This window comes from Lepidochelys kempii, chromosome 11, assembly GCF_965140265.1.
Source record: "Lepidochelys kempii isolate rLepKem1 chromosome 11, rLepKem1.hap2, whole genome shotgun sequence".
NCBI lineage: Eukaryota > Metazoa > Chordata > Testudines > Cheloniidae > Lepidochelys > Lepidochelys kempii.
Genome location: NC_133266.1, coordinates 10,046,955 through 10,071,126, shown reverse-complemented (window position 1 = coordinate 10,071,126; position 24,172 = coordinate 10,046,955). Strand labels below are relative to the sequence as shown.

At 46.0% G+C, this 24,172-nt stretch overlaps 2 protein-coding genes across 7 annotated transcripts in view; one reads left to right on the top strand and one right to left on the bottom strand.

The window, feature by feature from the left end:
- The window catches only part of SLC49A4 (solute carrier family 49 member 4), a 192,901-nt gene extending 181,930 nt beyond the window's left edge, over window positions 1-10,971 (bottom strand). The window contains exon 1 of one of the 3 annotated variants that reach the window (XM_073305105.1): window positions 10,175-10,971. In XM_073305105.1, the coding sequence (XP_073161206.1) occupies window positions 10,175-10,529 (355 nt within the window). In that variant the 5' untranslated portion in view covers window positions 10,530-10,971. The remainder of the gene's footprint in view (window positions 1-10,174) is intronic. The other 2 variants (XM_073305107.1, XM_073305106.1) reach the window with 2 other exon arrangements.
- A 1,010-nt stretch (window positions 10,972-11,981) lies between these two features.
- The window catches only part of HSPBAP1 (HSPB1 associated protein 1), an 88,552-nt gene continuing 76,361 nt past the window's right edge, over window positions 11,982-24,172 (top strand). For 2 of the 4 annotated variants that reach the window (XM_073305102.1, XM_073305101.1), the window contains exon 1: window positions 11,984-12,219. In XM_073305102.1, the coding sequence (XP_073161203.1) occupies window positions 12,183-12,219 (37 nt within the window). In that variant the 5' untranslated portion in view covers window positions 11,984-12,182. Of the gene's footprint in view, window positions 12,220-24,172 lie in introns of all 4 variants that reach the window. The other 2 variants (XM_073305104.1, XM_073305103.1) reach the window with 2 other exon arrangements.

Below are 24,172 nucleotides of genomic sequence, written 5' to 3'. Positions count from 1 at the left end.
GACACCGCACATCACTATCTCCACAACTCCCCCCTATCCCCAAATCACATACATTAGGGATGAAAGGACCCTAGTGGAGCATATCAGCCCTTGTGGGACCCACATCATCCCACTATTTGTGGGAGTGGGAGATTTTTTCCAGGCAAGGTGAGAATCTCCATGAGGAGTCCCTTGTGGAAATTCTCCACATTGTCCTATCGGGGGCAGGGTTTACCACAAACACCATTAGGAAAAAGGCTGTGGGACCTGCCCTCAAACGTAGGAAAACCCTGGGGATCTGCAGGAGGTTAGGCCCTGTACTCCCATACTGGCTCTGACACTAGCAGACAATCTGGCTCCACAGGAGCCATACTATAAACCAGCGGCTCTCAAACTGTGGGTCAGGACCCCTAAGCTGAAGCCTGAGCCCCACTGCCCAGGGCCAAAGTCAAAGTCCAAGGACTTCAGCCATGGGAGGCAGGACTCAGGTTGCAGGCCTGCTGCCTGGGGCTAAAGCCCTGAGCTTCAGCTTTGGCCCTCCTGCCCAGAGCGGTGGGGCTTGGGCTTTGGCCCCCTCTGCCCGGAGCGGTGGGGCTTGGGTGGGCTCAGGCTTCAGTTCCCCCATTCTGGGGTCATGAAGTAATTTCTGTTGTCAGAAGGGGGTTGCGGTGCAATAAAGTTTGAGAACCCCTGCCATAAGCCCATCCCTGGCAGCAGCTGCTCTCTAACTCTTTGGGAAGCTGCACAGACTAGACAGCACAGCCTATATGCTGGGGATTCTCTGTGAAGCCAAATATGGCATAATACACATCTTCTGAAGCCTGTCCACTCTTCACACCCCCAGCTCACCCAGCCTCTAATCCCATCACCTATGTGAACTCCGACTAGAGCTCTCCACAGGATCCAGGAGACTGGGGAGGTGACGGGGGAGAGAATAAAAATGGCATAGGCATGGCTGCAGGGCCGGTGCAACCATGAGGTGAACTAGGCGGTCGCCTAGGGCGTCAAGTAGTCGGGGCGCCAAAAAGCGGTGCCCTGGCTCGGCAGGAAGTAGCTGCCTTCTAGAGGCACCAGAGAGCCAGAGCATTGGCTTGTGGGGGCGGCAAGCCCCAGCCATGGAGGAGTCAGCGCGGCACAAGGGGGCAGCAGCCCTGCAAAGTCGGCGGTGCTGCTAGCAGGGAGCAGCCATGTCCCTCGCCCCTCCTGCCCAGGCTGCGGCCCAGCGCCCCCCCCCCCCTCTGGGAGCTCCTGCAGGCTGCAGCAGATGCATGCAAGCAGCGGCCCCTGTGCGTCCCCCAGCTCCCCCCTCACTGTAGTCAGGCTCTGCAGCTCCCGCACATGTGAGATGCCGACGCCGCTCCTCTGACTGCCTCAGCACTCTTCGGGGGAAGGGCTGTGCATGCGGCAGCCCGGCAGCATGTTTTGCCTCCACATGGAGCCAGCGTCTGACAGGCATGGGCATGATAAGGAGAGTTTCAGGGGGCAGTCAGGGAGCAGGGGGAGGGTTGGATGGATCAGGAGTTCGGGGGGGGGGGGGCTGTCAGGGAGCGGAGGTGTGGAGAGGAATCGGAGCATTCAGGGGACAGGGAGCAAGGGAGGTTAGATGGGTCAGGAGTTCTGGGGGTCCTGTCAGGGAGCGGGGAGTGGTTGGATGAGGTGTGGAAGTCCTGGGGGTCTGTGGATAAGGGTTGGGGCAGTCAGGGGACTGGTAGGGGTAGGGTTCTAAGGGAACAGTTAGGGTGTGGGGGGTGTCTCAGGAGGGGGCAGTCAGGGGACAGGGAGGCATAGGTAGGGGGTGAGGTTCTGGGGGGCAGTTAGGGGCAGGGGTCCCAGGAGGTAGCAGTCATAGAATCATAGAATATCAGGGTTGGAAGGGACCTCAGGAGGTCGTCTAGTCCAACCCCCAGCTCAAAGCAGGACCGATCCCCAATTAAATCATCCCAGCCAGGGCTTTGTCAAGCCTGACCTTAAAAACTTCTAAGGAAGGAGATTCCACCACCTCCCTAGGTAACGCATTTCAGTGTTTCACCACCCTCCTAGTGAAAAAGTTTTTCCTAATATCCAACCTAAATCTCCCGCACTGCAACTTGAGACCATTACTCCTTGTTCTGTCATCTGCTACCACTGAGAACAGTCTAGAGCCATCCTCTTTGGAACCCCCTTTCAGGTAGTTGAAAGCAGCTATCAAATCCCCCCTCATTCTTCTCTTCCGTAGACTAAACGTCCCCAGTTCCCTCAGCCTCTCCTCATAACTCATGTGTTCCAGTCCCCTAATCATTTTGGTTGCCCTCCGCTGGACTCTCCCCAATTTTTCCACATCCTTCTTGTAGTGTGGGACAAGGGACAAGTCAACGGACAAGGAGCCGAGGGCGGGGGGAGGGTTGGGAGTTCTGAGGGGGGCAGTCAGGGGGTGGGGAGTGGATGGGGCAGGGCTAGGGCGGGGCTCTCCTACTGTTGAAATATGGTAACCCTAGGCGAGCAGGGAGCCGTGGGGGCACATGGGGGCCAGCGCCCACAAGCATCCACTGCAGCCTGCAGGAGCCCCGGGGGGAGGGCAGGGGGGCGCCGGGCCGCAGCCTGGGCAGGAGGGGCGGGAGGCGTGGCTGCTCCCCCTTAGCGGCACCGCTGCCTTTGTAGGGCTGCTGCCCCCCTGCGCCGCACCGGCTCCTCCATGGCTGGGGCTTGCAGTCACCGCAAGCGGGACGCTCTGGCTCTCCGATGCCTCCGGAAGGCGGCTCCTCCCTGCCGAGCTGCTGCTCAATGAACCAATGTGCAGGAGAGGCCGGGGGGGGGGGGGGGGCACCACAAGGTGGAAGTTTCGCCAGAGACCAGAGCTATTAGAGGGGCACAGCATGGGGCCATAAGTATCAGGGATGCCTTGAGGCAGCAATTTGAAGTTGAAAGTGACTAATATTTGTTGCTATGCTCGGGAGTGCAGTGCTTGTAATGCTAGGAGGTGATTGGTGCAGACGATGCAATATGTGGGTTTAAACATAATTGCAGGACTCTTTTTGCTTTCAATTAATAGAATAAAGATTGCGTTCAAACCAACACAATTCTTTTATTAAAGAACAACCAGCTAAGAGAGTCAAACCAAAAAAAACCAGCGGTGAGGGGGATGGGAGGAGGGGTTCTGGGACAGCTAAAGATTTGTGTATGTCCAGCCTTCTCCTTCAGAGTACAATGCAGCAGGTTTTGTGTTTCAGCAGGGCCAAACTGCAGAGGGATGGGTGTTGAGTGAAGTGGGTAGTGGGAGTCCGCAGTGCTGGACGGTGAGGGGGGAGGAGTAGAATGCCGCGGGTATAGACTGGAGCCAGGAGGCTGATAACCGTGTGTTAGCGGTGTCTGTGGGGAGCATGGGAAAGAGTTTTGTGACAGCGGCTGAAGGGGAGGACAGGTGCAGAGCTGCTCAGTTTGCAGAGCTAGTATTGCCTGGAGTGTGTCTGCTTGGCGCTCCATAACCTTTAAGAGCCGCTACGTGGCTTCATTCTGGTGTGCCATGTTCTCCTTTCGGTCCCTCTTCTAGCTGTTCTGCCACTCCTTCCATTCCTGTTTCTCAGTGGCAGAGTGCATCATAACATCACGCAGAAAGTCCTCCTTAGTTCTTCTGGGACGCTTTCTAATTCTGCACAGCCGTTCAGCCGCTGATAACAAAGAGGGAGGCTGGGCCCCCAAGGTCATCTCTGTGAAGTTTAAACACAATATTTTACAGGAGTAGTATTGTTCTCAGACAACACTGATTCAGTGATTTAAAACACAGCCAGTACTCACACACCTGTCACTAACTGGCTGACCCCAGGCAAACACACATGAGCCACAAGCCCCCCAAAATGGTGAGTAGCTGCAGGGGCAGGGTAAATCACTCTTCCCGGACCCTGCTGTACACTGGACACGTGGCTCTTGGGGAGAGCTACCACTATGGGAGGGGGGGTGCTGATAATCATTCCTGTCCCCACACTTTCCATAGGAGGTGATCATTATGGAAGATATCTCGCTGCTGAGGGTGAGCAGTGAATCAAGGGAGGGTCTTCTCCAAGACTGCAACTTCCGCCCTGGCCTCTATGTGGCTCGCCTGTAGGCAGCAATGTTGTCCCCCTTCTGTGACAGCACAGTGGAGCAGGAAAGTTACTGTTAATGGGGCAAGAAACAAAGCAGTTCTGCTGAAGAACCTGCAGCAGTGGATTGCCCAGTATCTCCATGAGAGTTTCCGGGAGATCTCTGAGGGAGATCCCCTGAAGTGAGGAAGTCAATCAACAGCCTGTTCCACCGCTCAGATTAGGAATGCAGTGAGAGACAAACCTGTTTTCTGCAACCCTGCTGCACCCAACAACTCACTTCCCAAAGCGATTCCCAAAATCAAATCCACTTACCGGGGCCTCTTCTCCTGTTTGTGCTTGGCAACATCTGACAGCTGTGACTGGCTAACCTCCTCCGGGGTAGAAAAGAGCTCCTGGCTGCATGCATCTCTGACCTCCAAGTCATCATCTGCCTCTGGGTGCCCCTCCCAGATTGTCTCCTCCTGGCTCGGTCCACTTTAGACTGGCGCATGAGCCACTGAAATATCCACAGTGGTCTTTGCGGTGGAGGTGGGGTTGCCACCAAGTATCACGTCTAGCTCTTTGAAGAACCCGCAGCTCGTGGGCACAGCACCCTTCTGCACATTGTGGTAGGCGTTCCACAGCTCCTTCACTTTGATCCCACACTGCAGTGTGTCCCGGCCATGGCCCCTTTCTGTCATGCATTGTGAAATCTGTCCATAGGTATCATAATTCCTACAGCTGGAGCGCAGCTAGGACTGGACAGCCTCCTCTGCCCAATTGCTGATGAGGTCCAGCAGCTCAGCATTGCTCCAAGCGGGTGATCGCCTGATGAGTGGAGCAGGCATTGGCCACCTGGAAAGATGCGCTGAGACCACTGCACGTGTCACTGAGCAAACAGGAAGGGGACTTCAAAATTCCAAAGGAATTTAAGGGGTGGAGATGACGGTTGGTCACCTGAGGGCAGGGCAGCAGAGTTCAAATTGATGACCGGAGAGGTGAGAACAGGTATTGTGGGTCACTTCCCAGAGGCCAATCACAGCGCTGTATTCGACCATGGTGTCTACATTGGCACCACAGCTCTGGAGCCCCAGCGTAGAAAGCTGTACACCTCTTGTTGGGGTGGTTTTTTTACAGCACTACAATTGAGTAGTTTCTGCACACTACGTGGCTTGGCAGTGTGTACACCTCGGGAGTTACAGCGCAGAAAGCTGCTTTAATGTGCAGAAACTTGCCAGTGTAAACAGGGCTTAAGAGAAAAGAATTTCCCCCACCATGAAAATCACCATAGTCTGAGAAAAAGAAAAACTGCAAACCCTTAAAAGGAGAAGGGGTTTTAAGTGAAGGACATCCAGAAACTGAGGACTAGCATCCAGGCACTGACAGCAGAGCACATGCTGGGAAACTGGTCAGAGGCAACAATATAAAAGTGCAAAGCCTGAAGTTGCATCTTTATGTTTATTTTCTGTGTAACTTGTGTTTGATTTTACTTACTACTTCATCTTTGATTATTCTATTAAATAATTTTATTTATCCTTACCCCAAGCAGGTCTCTGGTGCGCACACTGAATGGAGTGTGTATCCCAAAGCGTACTGATAACAGGGGCAGGTTTCATTCCTTCAGAGGTAACGAACCAGAGGGGAAAAGTTCAAGTTTCTGGTAGTTAAGATCTCAAGATAGAAAGATTTGGGGAGACTCGGAACCAGAAGCGCTCTTGTGGTCACCCTGCAAGGAGTAACTAGGCTGACAGAAGCCAGGGTGAGACCTTTATGCTCGTAGGCTGGCAACTGGTATCAGGGCTTTAAACCATAGCAGCATAGCATTAAAGCACCCGAAGTTACAAGGCAGGAGGTAACAGAACCCTTTACTGGTCTGGTTGAGCCCCAAAACTTTACAGTTTAGAAGGTCCGAGAGTTAACAACCGAGACAAGGAACAGTGAGCTGGTCCTCCGGGGTGTCTAGAAGGGTTGAGACAACATCACAGGGACAGGGTACAGTACCTCCAGGGTGCCTAGAGGGCATTTGTCACTGGTGTATTATTCATATATGTGCCACACTGCCATGTCTTGCTGGTAATACAAAACAGATAGCTTCTTTTCTTTAAACTCCTCAAGTTTCTGGCTAATGGACAACAGTAAATCCTCCAATTTTTCCAAACAGAGAAGACCTCTCAACAGTCTGACTCAAGCAATGCACAAACTGAGGAACTGGATGAACACACACAGCAAGGTGAAGGTAATTTCAATAGAGAGACTGTGGAAACTGATGAATGAAAGGAGGCAGATGAATCATATGATTCCAGTTTAATGACTTTCAAGTAACACCACCAAGCTCAGAGGAAGATTTGCAAGTGCAGCACTAATCTCTCCTGCTTCTGTTTACTGATTCATGTTTTTGTTTACCTGATTCATGATTGTGGCCTAAACAACTTACAGATTCTGTTCATCCAAAAATTGTTCTATCTGGTGTATTGAATTTAAAAGAAATGCAGACACTGGTGAAGTCTGTGCCAAAAAGATGTTGATGGCCATAATTTTCCTGAATTTTTTCTCAAATGTAAGACTTCCAACAATAGAGAAAAGATTATAAGAGATTGGCATGTTTGAAGGGCTACCAACCAAGCACTGTACTGCTTCCCATGTTGGCTATTTTCAGAAGGGGAGGACAAACAAACAGTGCAGTACACTGGCAAAAAGTGAAGAGTATTCTCAAGCTATGAAAAAATGTCTCAACCTACATCAAAAACTTCCTGAACATGAAAAGAGCAGAGACCATAAAACCCACTACTGCCAGTGGAAGGAATCAGAGTAGGCGTTATGATGTGGATAGGAAACACATAGTGAGAAACAAAAACAAATATTAACAAAGCTGCAAGACGGACAGCAATACTGGAAAAAATGTTGGATGCTATCTTACATCTTGCTTGAAAAGGTATAGCATTTCAAGGAGATAATCTGATTGATGATCCATACAATGGTAACTTTCATGGAACTCTTGAGTTACTAGATCATCATGACAACATAACTCAGGGCCATTTGGCTAGAGTCAAACAGAAGCAGATAGAGGGTAGAACAAATCAAGGACAGGTACATTACCTCTCATGAGAGAGTCAGAATGAGTTTATTGAATTATGTGGTAAAAGAGGGCAAAAGGCCATTCTTGCAGCAAAAGAAAAAGCCATCTATTATCCTATCATATGTGATGCTACTCCTGATGCCTCTCACCATGAACAAAAATGTGTTAATATTCAGGTTTGTAGGTCAGGACCACAATAGTAGTGCATTTAACATTCAAGAAAAATTCTCCAGTTCATGAACTTTAATAAAAAAGGATATAGATGAAATGCTAATTGTCAGGTGAAACACCATCACATTCGACTTGATGACTGCCGAGGTCCAGGATAGGATTTGATTTGAAAATGTCAGGAAAATTAAAAGGGATAGGCCTGCATTATGTTCAAAAATAAACTTGCTGTGTCTTCTCCTTCCATTTCCAATTCACATAAGCTAGTAGATCCGGGGTGGCCAGACTGAGAAGGAGCCAGAATTTACCAATGTACCTTTCCAAAGAGCCACAGTAATACATCAGCAGTGCCCCCCTGCCATCAGTTCCCTCCCTGCAAGAGCCTCCCACCCACCAGCAGGCCCACCAGTCAGTGCCTCTCCCTCCCTCCCCACACCTCCCGATCACCTGTTTTGTGGTGTGCAGGAGGTTCTGAGGGGGAGGAGGGCATGGCAGGCTCAGGGGAGGGGGTAGGAAGGGGTGGAGTGGGGGCAGACTCTGTGGCAGAGCTAGGGGTTGAGCATTGAGCACCCTCTAGCAATTGGAAAGTTGGAGACTGTAGCTCCAGCCCCGGAGTTGGTGCCTATACAAGGAGCCACATGTTAACTTCTGAAGAGCCACATGTGGCTCCGGAGCCACAGGTTGGCCACCCCAGATGTTTTTGCTGCTGCTGCAGCATGTTCTGAAACAGTAACATATTTTAATTGTGTGCAGCAATTTGTGTTTTTCAGTGCCTCAATGCTTGTGAGGTGGAAGACTATAACAAATAAGACGCACTGTTCACTCCATTCTCAGTTAGACACATTCTGGATTGCACGTGCTGATGCTGTCTGTCCAAGCTCTCTGCACACAAGTTCAACAGGACTTTATTGCATTTGGAAACACAATAGTGTTCTTTGCTTGTAGAAGGGAAAATAGCCAACAGGATTTCAACACGTTTTAATTATAGAAATATTAACATTATTATACCAACAATGAAACAATAGTCTAGAGCAGGGGTTCTCAAACTGGGGGGTCAGGATCCCTCAAGGGGTCATAAGGTTATTACATGAGGGGTCACCTCCATCCCAAAACCCGCTTTGCAGTCAACATTTATAATGGTGTTGAATATATAAAAAGTTTTTAATTTATAAGGGGGGGGTCGCACTCAGAGGCTTGGTATGTGAAAGAGGTCACCAGTACAAAGGTTTGAGAACCACAGGTCTAGAGAAACTATTTATAATTTAAGACTGTAAATTGTTTGGGAGAGGGACTATGGCAATATAGGACTAATTGCTACTAAAATAGTTTTTTCTCCGCCAAATACGTCTCCAGATCTAATGAAAACAATTACAGTGCTTTACAATGTGTACATATTTTCAAATTACTTTGTTATTGTTTTCCCTTTCCTCCAGATAAGTAAGCAGTTAATCCTGAGAATAAATACATGAAATAAATTGAGACAAAAGCCCCAATCCAGCAAACATACATCAGCTCAACTTTATCCATGACAGGTTTCAGAGTAACAGCCGTGTTAGTCTGTATTCGCAAAAAGAAAAGGAGTACTTGTGGCACCTTAGAGACTAACCAATTTATTTGAGCATGAGCTTTCGTGAGCATCCGATGAAGTGAGCTGTAGCTCACGAAAGCTCATGCTCAAATAAATTGGTTAGTCTCTAAGGTGCCACAAGTACTCCTTTTCTTTATCCATGAGTAACCTCAATTCACTTCAGTGGAAGTGCTCATGCTCCTAACAGGCCTTGCACAAACTGTCTGTAGATATTAGACTTTTTGCACACTAAGTGTACTACTATAAATACAGGTAAGAAAATAATCCTCAAAAAGGTTATAATCTAAATTCACAACTTCAGGAATTATCTTAAATTTCCTCAAAAGGTTGGTTAAAAAGATACCACAAAATTGACAGCTAGTCCATTTTAAAAAATGAATTTAAAGTTTTTCAAGGCACTGCGCCTGCCCCATATTCTCCAATTTGTAATAACATTTTCCTATTTGATTCCTAACATCCAGCAGGAACTTTTATTATGCAAGCCTCACACTGATACTAGAACGGTCTCAAAGACTAACCCAATACTTCAATTGGACACGTTAGAAAAACTAAACCTTCTCTATATCGTTACCTACAGGTCTTGAGATTTGGGGTGGGAAATTCCCTAAATCCCCTTATTTTTAAAGGTATTGTTGAGACCGTTTTTAAACATCCTTTGTAGTGAATGACTTCTGCTGTGCATTTGCTTCAATTATATATTTAAAATACCATTCATTTCATTTTTAAGGTATTTCCTCATTCAAGCAATCTTGACAGACAACTCTGAGCACAAATGGAAATGGGTAAGTTATAATGAGATCTAAGAATGAAAAGCACTAAATAATAGGTAGGTAGCAGTAGTATTATATATTTATGTGAACAAAGAAATCTTAATATATGGTTTAGCTCCAAACCACAGCCATCCAAAAATGAAACCCAACCAAAGGAAAAACAACAAACACACAAAGGTACGTCAGAATCCTCATATGACCCCTAGAGAGAAAAGGGAATGGCGAGGGGGAGAAAGAAGAGCTGGGAAGAGGTGCTGATGGGGATAGGGCTGAGCAGGGAACCTGACAAAGATGAATGGGGAGAGTGGGATAAGGAGAACAGAGATTTTATGAAAACTCCTTGTAGTCCCAGCCCTCTAAGGCCCCACTGCCTTTCCAGTGTGCGCCCCACATGACACCAGGGGAGTCCCAGGATTCAATGGCAGCCCTGTGCCTGACAGAAAGTCTTTCCTAGGGCCACTCATTTACCATGGGAACCCCTTGCCACCCACCCCACGACAGCTCCAGCCCCTCTGCAGAATGCCCAGAGCCCCGGACCCCCCCCCCCCAATCTTACCCCTCTTATCCATGAGCCACATGAAGGCGAAACAGGGCAGGAAGCCGATTGGGCCCCACAAGACGAGCAAGGCGATGTCCCAGCTGGAGAAGCCGAAGGCCAGGCGGGCCGAGTTCTGGATGGGGCCCCAGCTGTTCCACACCAGGCCCTGCGCGAAGCCCAGCAGCGAGAAGACCAGCAGCACGAGCCAGCGCCGCCCGTAAACCCGGCCCGGTACCGGCGCCAGCCGGGACGCCGCCGCCGCAGGGATAAGGCCCCGCCAAAGCTGGGGCACAAGGGGACCCCCCGCCGCCCCCCGGGGCTGCGGCGGTAGCAGGGACTCCCGCTCCTCCGCGCTGCTCCAGCCTAGACCCATCTGCGGGGGTCGGCGAGGGGGCTGCCTCCGGGCGGCCAGGACGGGCTCGGGGACAGCAGCTCTCAGGGCGGTTGAGGGGCCCGTGTCCTGTCAGGGCACCGGGGAGGGGTCTGGGGAAACGACGCCAAACTCACAATCACAGGGGCTCTGCCGGGCCCTGCCCAGCCGCATGCGCGAGCCGGGCGGCCCTGCCCACCAGCCACCGCCTTCCCTCACTCCCACCCATCCTCCTTCCAGTCCGAGCCGCCACACAACGGTCACTTCCTGGGGCAAGGAGGTCTCCCTCAGTCAGACCCCCCCCCCAACGGTCACTTCCTGGGGTGGGGGTCCCCCTCAGTCAGAACCGCCCCCTCCAACGGTCACTTCCTGGGGCAAGGAGGTCTCCCTCAGTCAGACCCCCCCCCAACGGTCACTTCCTGGGGCAAGGAGGTCTCCCTCAGTCAGACCCCCCCCCAACGGTCACTCCCTGGGGCAAGGAGGTCTCCCTCAGTCAGACCCCCCCCCAACGGTCACTCCCTGGGGCAAGGAGGTCTCCCTCAGTCAGACCCCCCCCCAACGGTCACTCCCTGGGGTGGGGGTCTCCTCAGTCAGAACCGCCCCCTCCAACGGTCACTTCCTGGGGCAAGGAGGTCTCCCTCAGTCAGACCCCCCCCCCAACGGTCACTTCCTGGGGCAAGGAGGTCTCCCTCAGTCAGACCCCCCCCCCAACGGTCACTTCCTGGGGCAAGGAGGTCTCCCTCAGTCAGACCCCCCCACAACGGTCACTCCCTGGGGTGGGGGTCCCCCTCAGTCAGAACCTCCCCAACGGTCACTCCCTGGGGGTGGGGGTCCCCTCAGTCAGAACCTCCCCAACGGTCACTCCCTGGGGTGGGGGTCCCCCTCAGTCAGAACAGCCCCCTCCAACGGTCACTCCCTGGGGGTGGGGGACTACCTCAGTCAGAACCGCCCTCCCCAGCGGTCACTCCCTGGGGGTGGGGGACTACCTCAGTCAGAACCGCCCTCCCCAGCGGTCACTCCCTGGGGGTGGGGGACTACCTCAGTCAGAACCGCCCTCCCCAGCGGTCACTCCCTGGGGGTGGGGGTCCCCTCAGTCAGAACCGCCCTCCCCAACGGTCACTCCCTGGGGGTAGGGGACTATCTCAGTCAGAACCCCCCCCAACGGTCACTCCCTGGGGGTGGGGGACTACCTCAGTCAGAACCCCCCCCAACGGTCACTCCCTGGGGGTGGGGGACTACCTCAGTCAGAACAGTCCGCCCCCCCGGTCGCTCCCTGAAGTTCTCCCTCAGTCAGAACCCCTTCTCCCCAACGGTCACGTCCTGAGGTTAGGGGTTCCCTCAGTCAGAGCCCCTTCTCCCCAACGGTCACTCCCTGGGCTCCAAGGCCCTTGGCCTAGAGAGCCCCGAAAGGCCCTTGGCCGAGGCTTTCCACTGTACTGAGCTGCCCCATCCCGACCAACAGCGGGCGTCAGCCCCCAGGATGGCTCAGCGCGTGACCCCAGCGCCCGCCTTCTCCGCCCACAGCAAACCCACGTGAGGCGTCCGCTACGCTCACGTGATGGGAGGGGGCGGGGCTGCCGGTGACGGACAAAGGCTGCGCTTTGCGCCCTGGGGCGGCTTTGAGGCGGCTGCTCTGCCCGATCACCCGGCGAGAGCATGGCAGAGGCCGTAACCCTGGATCCGCCGCTGCCCGGTAGGTGGCCCCGGCTGGTGACGTGTGTGCTGCGGTGGGTGTAGAGCCGGGCAAGGGTGCGGCTTTCTCGCTGGCTGCCTTGGTCTGTCGTGGCCTTAGAGCGCAGCCCGCTGTCCGGGCTCTGACCTGGCCCCCGGGGCACGGGCCAGCGTGCAGTGCCTGGCTGGGTCTTCAGCATCCTCTTTGCAGACCGGGCGCTGGCGCCTTAGTTGCTCCCTCCCCGGCTGCCTGAGCACGTGTCCACACACATGCACGGTTTGCTCCCAGCACCTCTCACTGTGTCCTCCCTTCACCTCCAGGCATGAGTTCAGTTCCGGTAAGTATCTCCGTGCTTGCTGGTCTCCGAGGTGTGCATTCCTCTGCACTTGCAAACTCAGCCCCGCTTCAGCTCCACGGGGGGGTAGCCAACAGTGGAAGCTGATGTGTAGACGGGTTTTACCACCTGCATCCACCGTTCCTCACGCTGCTGGAGCTGCACCTCTGAGGAATTACATCTACAAAGGTTTCAGAGTAGCAGCCCTGTTAGTCTGTATTCGCAAAAAGAAAAGGAAGACTTGTGGCACCTTAGAAACTAACCAATTTATTTGAGCATAAGCTTTCGTGAGCTACAGCTCACTTCATTGGAAATGAGCTGTAGCTCACGCTCAGATAAATTGGTTAGTCTCTAAGGTGCCACAAGTACTCCTTTTCTTTTTACAGCTACAAAGGTTACTGGTGCAGTCAAGGCTGTTAATATGTCACGTGCAAGGTCTTTTACACCTGAGCGTCCAGCGAGTCATTGCTACTTATTTTTTTGTTCCCCTTTCTAAAATCAAACAACAGAAGTAGGAAATTAACAGCCCAATGACATTAAATGCTTTAAGGCTGTAAAATGTCAGGAAACAGACGTTAAAGTGATCATAGTAACATTAATTTGCCCACATAAGTATCCACTTCATATTTCCAAGTTAAGATTTAAATTCATTGTAAATTTTTAAAATAAATTCTGTTTTTCTATTTGCTGTTTTCCAGCAGTACAAATTATAGATTCACTCTTATTCTCTCTCTCCACTCACCCCTTGTATCCTTCTGTAAATTCCTCTGACTAATCTTATGCTGGCCCTTGGGATGTTGTGCATCATGTATCTTCCTTTTTGCTCCTTTAGATCCCCACTCAAAGTCCACATTTCCACCAACAGTGACCCACACTCCCATGCCTAAAATACATTTAATCTTTAAAGGAACCTCCTCAGTGTGTATGGGCATTTTACTAGTACAAGCAACCTCATTATATGTACTTTGCATAAATCTTCCTGATCTGATATCACCTCTCCCTGACTTAAATGAGACTCCTTGTGATCCACCTATACAGATCCAATTGCAGGATCCAGGATTAAATTTGCTTTTGAGGTGCTATAAAAGATGTTGAGGTATTGTGACAGGTCATCTACTTGTTACTTTTTTTCTTTAAGGCAAAAGTAAACACAGAGGTGGGAAAAAGATCTGGTTTCTGCTGGTGACTGCTTGATATGACTTGAATGGGCACAGTTCCACCAAATGTAGACTCCTCTTACAGGCTGCTAGTATTGTTTTATAATAAGGTGGATAAAAATCAATGGTGGTCTAAATTAAAAAAAAAAATCCCCATTGAATGTGATTATTTGGATTTACTATTTTTTAAAAACCGCAGATGAATTTAGAGTCATCTGTCACATGAGCTAAGGGCATTATAAACTATTATCATTTGAATAAATTGAAGAATATATTCAGTTCATTATGCCATAGATATCAATAGGTAATAGACTGTTTACCACATGCAATTGTCATCATAAAATTAATGGTTTATGCTGCACAATATTTCAATTTCTCTAAAAAATTATTTATTTCAGATTGGCTTCAGTTCTGTCATAATGATTGGAAATTTAATTGATAAATGGCAGTATGTTGAACTGGGTAGTAGGGTGCACCAGAATGACTCACTAATACATCCAAGCAGCACATCAATGAAATTCAAATGATACTTAACCCCTGATTCTGCAATAGGATTTGTGCAGGTGGATCCTTACGGAGTTCCATGAAAGACAATGGGCACTGGCATAATGGTATGCCCATGCAGATCTGATTTCAGGATTGGGGCCTAAACTAGGAATTGCAAGCACCAGGGTGGATTGAAGAAATTTATGCCAACCTAAATAATTAGAAATATAGGCAAAAAATAAGAAAATGAGATTCTGTCTAGACAAATTCAGCCTAACTCAGCTGGGAAAATATAATTCACACACCATTATTTAAAAGGAGACATATGGATAATAGCAGAGAGTAAATAGGTATGAACCTTAATGTGAAATGGCAGCAAAACTAGATCATAGTCCAAATTCAGGCTTGGCTCAATTAAGTAGTGCCCAGAGGTATCAACCAAGATCAGTGCCTTATAGTGCGAGGTGCTTTACAAATGCTAACCCCTGACTATATTACAGCCCTGTCCCAGTGATCTTGCAATCTAGTATAACTACATTGCTACTGACAGGTTTCAGAGTAACAGCCGTGTTAGTCTGTATTCGCAAAAAGAAAAGGAGTACTTGTGGCACCTTAGAGACTAGCCAATTTATTTGAGCATGAGCTTTCGTGAGCTACAGCTCACTTAATCGGATGCATCCGATGAAGTGAGCTGTAGCTCACGAAAGCTCATGCTCAAATAAATTGGTTAGTCTCTAAGGTGCCACAAGTACTCCTTTTCTTTTTACATTGCTACTGTAATTTCACTGACTCATTGAAGTGGTGCCAATGATAATGTGCTGTCAAATGCAAAAGGTAAACAAAGTGGGGGGGAAATCTTTGGTTTTCCTCTCTAACCTTTTTCAGTGATAGTAATCCTAGGTGTTCCTTGTTATACTGATGAGTAGAAAATATAATTCATTCAGAAGTGTGAATTTTCAGTGCTCTTTAATGTTTAGCAAAGTGATACTCAGACCTCAGTCATTCAGGAGCCAAATTAGCAATCAGCATTACCCAAAAGAGCCACAGTATTGTGAATTCATTGTTTCATTTAATATTTTTATATTTATAATATTCTCACAGCAGAATGACTGGCCAATTATTCTACAACTGGTTAATAACCTAGTAAAAGCATCCTGATTGGTTAATAATTAAAACACTGTGTTTTAATATCATGTGCTGCACAGAGTTACGGGAGACATATTAAAGAGCCACTTGCCGCTCCCAAGCCTCAGTCTGAGTATCACTGGTTTAATAAGTAAATACAGTACTCCTCTGCTTTTACCGTAGTGTAAAAATGAAGACTCTGAATATATGTGGAATAATTAATACAAAAAATGTTCAGTAATTAATTCAGGCCTTATCATCTGACTGTTTGGGAATATATTTTGACTCTCATACTGACCACTAAGAACTGATATATTAAGCAAGAAACAGCAACCATAACAAAAAATGAGCAGCAGATATTAAAATAGATAATGTAAAGCTGTCTTTCTTTACTATTGATTTCATATGATTAAAATAATTTAATTTAATTCTTATTTTAAATCATTGCACCATATTTCATAGCACTATAACCAATATGCAGATATTCCAGTGGTGGCATGACCTTTTCTAGCTATTTAATTAACACAGTCTAACATTCCACATGAATTATTCTTGTTGGCAGGATTTCATACCATTTAAATTTGTTAATGTGAAGGAGCATTGCATTGTTGATAAACTGTTAGAAATCAAATTATCTGGCAGCTAACTGATTGCATTATTTTATTCATGGATATAATACTTCTCTAAATATGCTAATGTCACTCTTTCCTCCATATGATAGCATTTTTCCCATTCTCATAACTGACACTTGTATATTTGGGTGTGGAAATCTCTGCATGCTTTAACCTCATTATAATGTAACCTAGAGACTTGAATATCATCAGATCAGCTAAATGTGTATTCAGACAAATATGAAGATTTTTTGACTCCTAAGACTTACACAAATAGAGTTTTATGGGGGGAGGGGTGTTAGTTTTTGGGCTTTTTTTAACGTAGTAGCAAAGAATTTGGTCATGAAGGTTTAGACTTTTGTTATGAAGGGTTAGACTTCTCTTAAGAGAGACAAGGTAGGTGAGGTAATATCTTTTATTGGACCAACTTCTCTTAGTGAAAGAGACAAGCTTTTGAGCTATACAGAGCTCTTCTTCAGGTATAGGAAAGTTACTCAAGCCAGGTCTACACTACCACTTACTTCAGTATAACTTATATCGCTCAGGGGTGTGAATAAGACATCCCCAAGTGACGAAGGTACTCGGACCTAAGTGGAGTGGACAGCACTATGTCAGTGGGAGTGTCTCTCTTGGGAGTGGATTTATTATGCCAATGGGAGAGCTCTCTCTCATCAGCATAGAATGTCTTCACCAGACATGTTACAGCTGCGCGGATATAGCGCTTCTAGTGTAGACTAGCCCCAAGTGTCACAGCTAAATAAAAAGTGGAACAGATTGTTTAGTGTAAGTAGTTACGCACATTTTAAGGGACCATTCAAGATGAAGTGGCCTGTTAACACCCCTGAAGTCATAGGACAAAAAGGGGAGTTGATGGCTTACAGATTGTTCTAATAGCCATAAATCCAGTGTCTTTATTAAGACCATGATTTTTCGTGTCTAGCAAAATTATGAATTTGAGCTCTCAGGCTTGTCTTTTGAAGGTGTAAAAGACTATGCTACAGTATACTAAACAATCTGTTCCACCTAGTAGTTAACTGTGACACTCTGAGTACCTTTTCCAGACCTGCAGAAGAGCTCTGTGTAGCTTGAAAGCTTGTCTCTTTCGTCAACAGAAGTTGGTCCAATAAAATATATTACCTCATCCACCTTGTGTCTCTATTATCCTGGGAACGATGCAGCTACAACACTGCAAACAGGAAGTAGGGAGATCAGACATGCTCTGTTGAAACTGTTCCAGTCTTTCATGTAAAGGCAATTCATAATGCCTCCTACGATATATGTCTTAAAATTCACTGTACAAAAATTTGAAAACGTGCATTGCTGTGCATATAATCCTGTTTATATCATAATATCTTTGATTGGTTTTGTTTGTGGTTTTTATGGGAGTCTTGTTTGTTTTGGAGAGGGTACTAGGGATTTTCTAAAATATTCGAGCTCTCTATGCATTTGCAGGTTTCTGATAGTCAATATGAAGTTCCTTATAAATAAAAAATAATTTACGTTGGTATTTTTGATTGAAGCCAGCATTAGTTAGACAAGAACTAACAAGCACCTGAGACCAATATGCTACTCCCACATACCCAAAATTGGTTAGGGTGCAGTTAAGCTTGAAGGCACATGCCACTGATCTGAATGTGTATTATTTTTCAAGAATGTTATTTAACAACCAAACCCCAAACATTCAGACCCCAGAAAATGCACAGTTAGGGTTTATCTACACAGTAAAGTTAGTAAAAAGAAAAGGAGTACTTGTGGCACCTTAGAGACTAACCAATTTATTTGAGCATGAGCTTTCGTGAGCTACAGCTCACTTCATCGGATGCATGCCGTGGAAACTACAGCAGACTTTATATATACACAGAGAATATGAAAAAATACCTCCTCCCACCCCACTGTCCAGCTGGTAATAGCTTATCTAAAGTGATCATCAGGTGGGCCATTTCCAGCACAATGGCCCACCTGATGATCACTTTAGATAAGCTATTACCAGCTGGACAGTGGGGTGGGAGGAGGTATTTTTTCATATTCTCTGTGTATAAATAAAGTCTGCTGCAGTTTCCACGGCATGCATCCGATGAAGTGAGCTGTAGCTCACGAAAGCTCATGCTCAAATAAATTGGTTAGTCTCTAAGGTGCCACAAGTACTCCTTTTCTTTTTGCGAATACAGACTAACACGGCTGTTACTCTGAAACCTGTCAGTAAAGTTAGTGCACAGTAAGCTAGAGTGAGAATTTAAAGCATGCTAGCGGCTCTGCACTAACTCCCCATGTGGACACCCTTACTGAGCACTGAGAGTGCCCCGGGGTGTTTTGCTTAACGTGCTTCTGAAGGGCATTAAGCTACAACGCACAAAGGCACTCTTACTGTGCAGTAGGAGTGTCCACACAGGGTAGTAGTGCACACTAGCTGCTGCAGGTGTTTCCACTGTGTAGACAAGCCTGTAAGGTTGCGCTTCTCAAAAAAGGCATCCAGATCACTTTAGATTTTCCTCGCCTCCTAGAGATGATAGCTACCATCTTCATTCTTCGCACAGAACATCAAAAATATGCACCAGAGAACACTGGTTTTGTAACTTGTTTCATATGTTCATGTCTCTCCATACTAAGTGAACTCCTTTTGTCACCACACTAATCCTTGCTGTTTCCATGTAATTGCTCTAATGTAATGATCTTGGCATTTGTGATTTATATATGAAGATATTTGATCTTGAATAATTGGCTGCCATATGGAATCAAAGGAGGTATGGTGCACCTTATAAAATCAAATAATTTTGAGGAGCTGAGTGCCTTCAGGGTGATCAGGCCCTTCATGAAAAATGGGGAATGACTGCCTTCAATGTGCTGTTTGTCACACTGGTCATTTGAAAATTCATTTACATGTGCTCTGTTTAGAAGCAAGAAGGTCGTAAAATGACAATATTTCTAAGGCCCTGTGCTTTACTGCTTTGCTGAATTGGGGTGTATATATGATTTAAGATTGACATATTCTATTCTGCTATTCAATGTTTTCTGGTGACTGGTACAATTAAACTGTTATGCATAGATAAGGTAGTAAGAATTTCTGATTTATCGTAGTATGTTGCTATAAGAGCAAAGATAAGATCATTTGGATGCCTTGCTTTAGAAGTGCAACCTTAACATTGCATTTCTTGTGTCTCTGAAATTAGGGGGGTTATTTTTTTATTTTAACTCTAACATTCTTCAAAGGTATGTACTCAAACAATTGAACTAGCCCGAGCTAGTGATGACAATTCCTGCAATCTTGAATTATTCAGTGACTGGTTTGGTGAACTTTACTGTCTGAAAGGAATCTCAAGACCTCAGAACTCATCAAAATAACTTTTCTAAGCACATTAATAAGCCTATAAATGTTAAGCTTTGGAATATATTGAACAGCAGAGGAAACTCCCAAAAATCAAAACAGCAGTGTCGTACTTGCCTCTAAAATGAAAGGTCACATTCAGTCCTCAGAGAAGCGCACACAACTTCATTGATTTCAATGGAAGTTCTGTGTTCATCTCAATGGAAATTTTGGCCCAAATAATCCTTGGTCTTTTTATTGAAGATGGTGCATGACCACCAGAACACAGACACACTTTTTGGAGTAGGACATTATGTATAAACAGTGAAGAAAATCTCTGGGTTGAAGAGAGATATTTTGATACCATTAATAGTAGTTTGTCTATTATAAAGCTGTGAAATTTAATATATTTCTATGTTCTAAAGCTGTACTTTTCAGTAAAATTCTGTGTATTCTCTCTGGACAGACAGTAACTTTTATGTTGAGTGTATATGTATTACGTAAAAAAACTAACATTAATGCAACTTTAAGATTGATACTTCATTCAGAAAGGTCAAGGAATTCACACCTTAATGGACAACATTAGGTCAAATTTAGCCCTAAACCGAAGTTTTGTAACAGCAAGGTTTTGCAAAACCCAAACTATGAAATTCAAAACAAAACACTGAAAACAATGGTTCATAAACAATTATTCTCCTTCTTTGCTGAAAACCTAAACATCAGCATTATGCTAATGCATGAAAGTGAAATTGACTAGGAACTGACTCAAAAGTTAAACTCACCAGACTATTTTCATCACTCAAGCCAAAGGAAAATGGAAACAAACATAATAAATAATGAACAGTGCTGTTATTAAATATTTACATTACAGTAATGCCCAAGGCCCCAATCAGGGACCCTCTTGTGCTGCATGCTGTATGAACCCCTCTGAACATATAAATCCCTCCGAATGGATTCTTCAAATTTCTTTCAGTTTAATAATCTAAGGTGTTATTAGCACGAATATTTGTTTTGTTGTAAAGTATATATTTTAACCTGACAGTCCTTTAAGAAACTATACTGCATCAATAACTAACTAGGATTACAGTTAAGATTTTGTCATGGTTATTTTTAGTAAAAGTCACGGATAGGTCATGGGCAGTAAACAAAAATTAACAAAGTCTGTGACCTGTCCAAGGAGGAGGGGTGTCACTGATAGTCCAAGCCCTATTGCACGCGCGAGGGAGCAGCTGACAGCTCAACTCCTGCCCCTGTCCTGGGAGCTGAAGCCAAAGAAGTCACAGAGGCCCGTTAAAGTCCCAGAATCCATGATCTGTGATAAAACTATATATATATTTATACTAGGTATTGCATATGTGAGCCATGGCCCCCTACTGGATAGAAGAACTGCTCAATTGTATTACAGGCCTATGGTTCTCACTCTTTTGGGGCTTAGGACCCATTTGTAAACCTTGATCACCTGTTGTGACCCAGTAAATAGCTTTAATGCAAAAAATACCAAGCTTGCTAAAAAAAAAAAAAAGGAGGACTTGTGGCACCTTAGAGACTAACACATTTATTTGAGCATTAGCTTTCGTGAGCAGCAGCTCACTTCATCGAATGCATCCGATGAAGCGAGCTGTAGCTCACGAAAGCTTATGCTCAAATAAATGTGTTAGTCTCTAAGGTGCCACAAGTCCTCCTTTTCTTTTTTCAGATACAGACTAACACAGTTGCTACTCTGAAACCTAGCTTGCTAAATATTTCTTACCCACTGTATATAGATGTTAATGTAATAAGTATTGAATAACAGAATAAGTACACCATTATGACGGAGTACACTCCTATATTCACACCCGACACACTATTGTAATAATCTTTGTACAAAGTATGCCTTTTAAGGTATCCTTTGAAAATTCATAATTTGCTGGTCAGTACTGTCCTGGTAAAATATGTATGGTAACATTGTATGTGAAATTATAAGATTCCCCTGTATGGTGTTATTAACACATTTTCCAAACTCCACAGCCCTGCCCAAACACAAGTTGGCAAACAGGTCTGTCCTAAACAAAGCAATGTGTGCTCTGCTTAATTTTAATTTAAGCAGTAAACACAGTCATCAAGCAGGAAGGGAAGACAAAGGAAGTTCAAACAGGTGAAAAAACCCAGCAGGGAATATCTGTCCACATAAACTCTCTGACTCCTGGTTCTCAGCTGGAAATGTTTTTCAAGAGGGGGACTGAAACTATTAAAAGGAGGGACAAACACCCAAAGGCGCACCTCTCTCTCTCCCTGCCCATCACATTCACTAGACCCAAAGAGATAAAGGAAGTAGACATTGAACTCTGGGGGGAGTTCATTTCTGACTTTTATGCTTCATTACTTGTAATCATTTAAAATCTTTCTTTGTAGTTAATAAACTAGTGTTACTGTTTTATCTAATCCTGTGTGTTCAGGTTGAAGTAGCTGGGTAACAAACTGAATTATTCCCTTAAAGGAATAATGGACTCAATATTAGTACTGTCCAGGAGAAGGCTGGGCAGTACAGCACATACATTTCTAGGGCCACCCTGGGGCAGTCTTTAAGGCTGGTAACAGCAAAGGGGTGACTGATTGGCGGAAGCACACACACAGGCAGAGTTGGGAGTGACTTACATGCTGGAAGCTGTTGGTGAGCAGCAAGGCATTGCAAAGGGTACCCCAGGTTACAGGGCAGGGGTGACACAGCTACTCGTTAGTCTGGATTGTACCCTGGTATGTCACAACCATGCATACCATTGCAGCGGCTCCTGTCCTCTGGGGCTGGGCTCAGCTCCCTGCTCTGGCCATTGCAATCTCTGGGGTTGTAGCGTTGATCAGGCTTGGCCCAACCTCCCTAATGAGGGTCTGGCCAGGCCAAATTTGGAGAGTAAAGTTGTGACCTGGCACATCAGGTCACAGCGACACTCAAACTTGACCTGACTAGCCCTCCATCATCATGATGAAGGGGTGGCTAGGCCATACCTGAGTGGCGCTGCAATCTCACAGTGCATGGAGAGGGGAGCCAAGCCCCGCCAGCACTGTGGGACCAGAGCTGCAGGAGCCGGTGCTGCAGGGTGAGTGTAGGGTGAGTTCTGCAACCCTTCCGCACACACCCTGGGGGCAGAACCTGACCCCCTCTCGGGGCCTCCCACTCCCTTGGTGAGGGACTTGATTTCCCCCTCCCCCACCGGGACTTCCACACAACCCCTTGACGCATTCTGCTGACTCAATTTTGGGTTGCAACCAATGGGTTGAGAAACAATGTTATAGGCTGTACACTGTTACTGGCTAAAGGGAGTATTCCCTTTTGACCAGAAAGATCTACATTCTCTCTCTCTCTGCTATTGTCCTGAAGTTCTGACTATGTTGAACAATACAGTGACATCCGTCAGGTCCTACATGACTACAAATGTCAGTGCATCTTATAGAATGCACTGAATAACTTACAGTAATATTAAAATTGACCATTAACAAATAAAGCAAAAAATAGAAAACATTTTGTATGTACAATGTGGCCCCAGCGTGTGGTGGGGTGGGATTTTGTCGGTTGTTTTTAGTTTTGTTGGTCAGTTTGAAAAATGAGTGTTTAAATATCCTGACTTGTGAATTCTCAGTTTTTTCTACTGTGCCATTGTAGTAACATTAGTCTTTGCATTAAATTCCCTGTACTTGTGAAGAAAGTAGATACGGGTTGTGATTGGAGTACATAAGTGCTGCTGAAGCACTTGAAAAGTGGTACTTTGCTGCTAAATCACTCTCGCAGCAGGGTAAGTGTGTGTAATTTATGTGCCAAAGGACAAAGGTGTGGATTTGTGGCAGGCAAAGAAAGAAAAAGCACAGCCTCCCCCACACACTTTACACCCTTTAAAAAATAAATATTCATTTGTCCAGTGAGTTCTGCAGATCCTCTAAACATTCTGTTTCCCATAACTCTGCTAAGGCCAATAAGCAGAAATCTACAAAGGTTACCAAAAAATCTGTTGAATGCTGTCCTTCTTTAGACCAAATGAGCATGCCCCATATGAAGTCTGGAGCTGTATCCTCTCCTCTGCAACAATGAAAGTGCAGTTTGAGCACAAAGCTGGTTTCTCAGTTAATGACTTGAATCACTTTTCAAGGAAAGAAAAACAAACTAGGTAAGGTGATGTATGGCATCAGGCTCGGCATCAGCATAACTTGCAGACTGATTACTCCTTTGCTATTACCAGGATTCCTCAAGGATGCTGTTGGTAGTGAGTGGGGTCTATTTCTTCTCTCTTCTGCTACTCCTCCACGAATAGCAGGGATCAGTGGCAGTTTAATCACTGAACTCTCATTGATGCTCAGAGAAGTCATATCTAAACACGCATGTACTGTCCTGAAATCTGATCAATATACATTTAAATGCCTCCTATTGCCATAAAATAGTTTGTAGTTTTGCAGACCAGTGTAATCACATGCAGATTACTGTAACAATTTCAAAAAATAAAACTTACCTTGTGGCTGTAATTGAGAAAATTTTTAATTATAAGCCCCTGCCGAGATCATTACATTTACTTTTGGTTTTGAAGGTTTTAGGATCCTCCCCTTCTTAACCGCCCTCCCCTGATTGCCAAGCACTTAGGAAGATGGAGGTTTGTTGACTTGAATGGGTTGGCACTTCCAGAGTACTGTATTCAAAATACCTGGGGTTGTCCTTTGACTCTATAATTTTTTTCTCTTTATAAGAAGTTAGGATGATAAATTCTTACACATTTGCAAGCAAAACAGTGTGATGGGGGTTATTCTACAAATATTTTCAATAGAACTTATTCTCCTTCCTTTAGAAAATAATTCTAAACCCTCTCAATTAAAGTCCATTATTTAAACAGCAGGGTACATTGGCAGGAGACAACTACTGTTCGCTAATGAATTCTTGTAATTTGCTACATTATTCTACGTTAATGACAGCACATTTAACTTTTTAATGACTGTACATTTT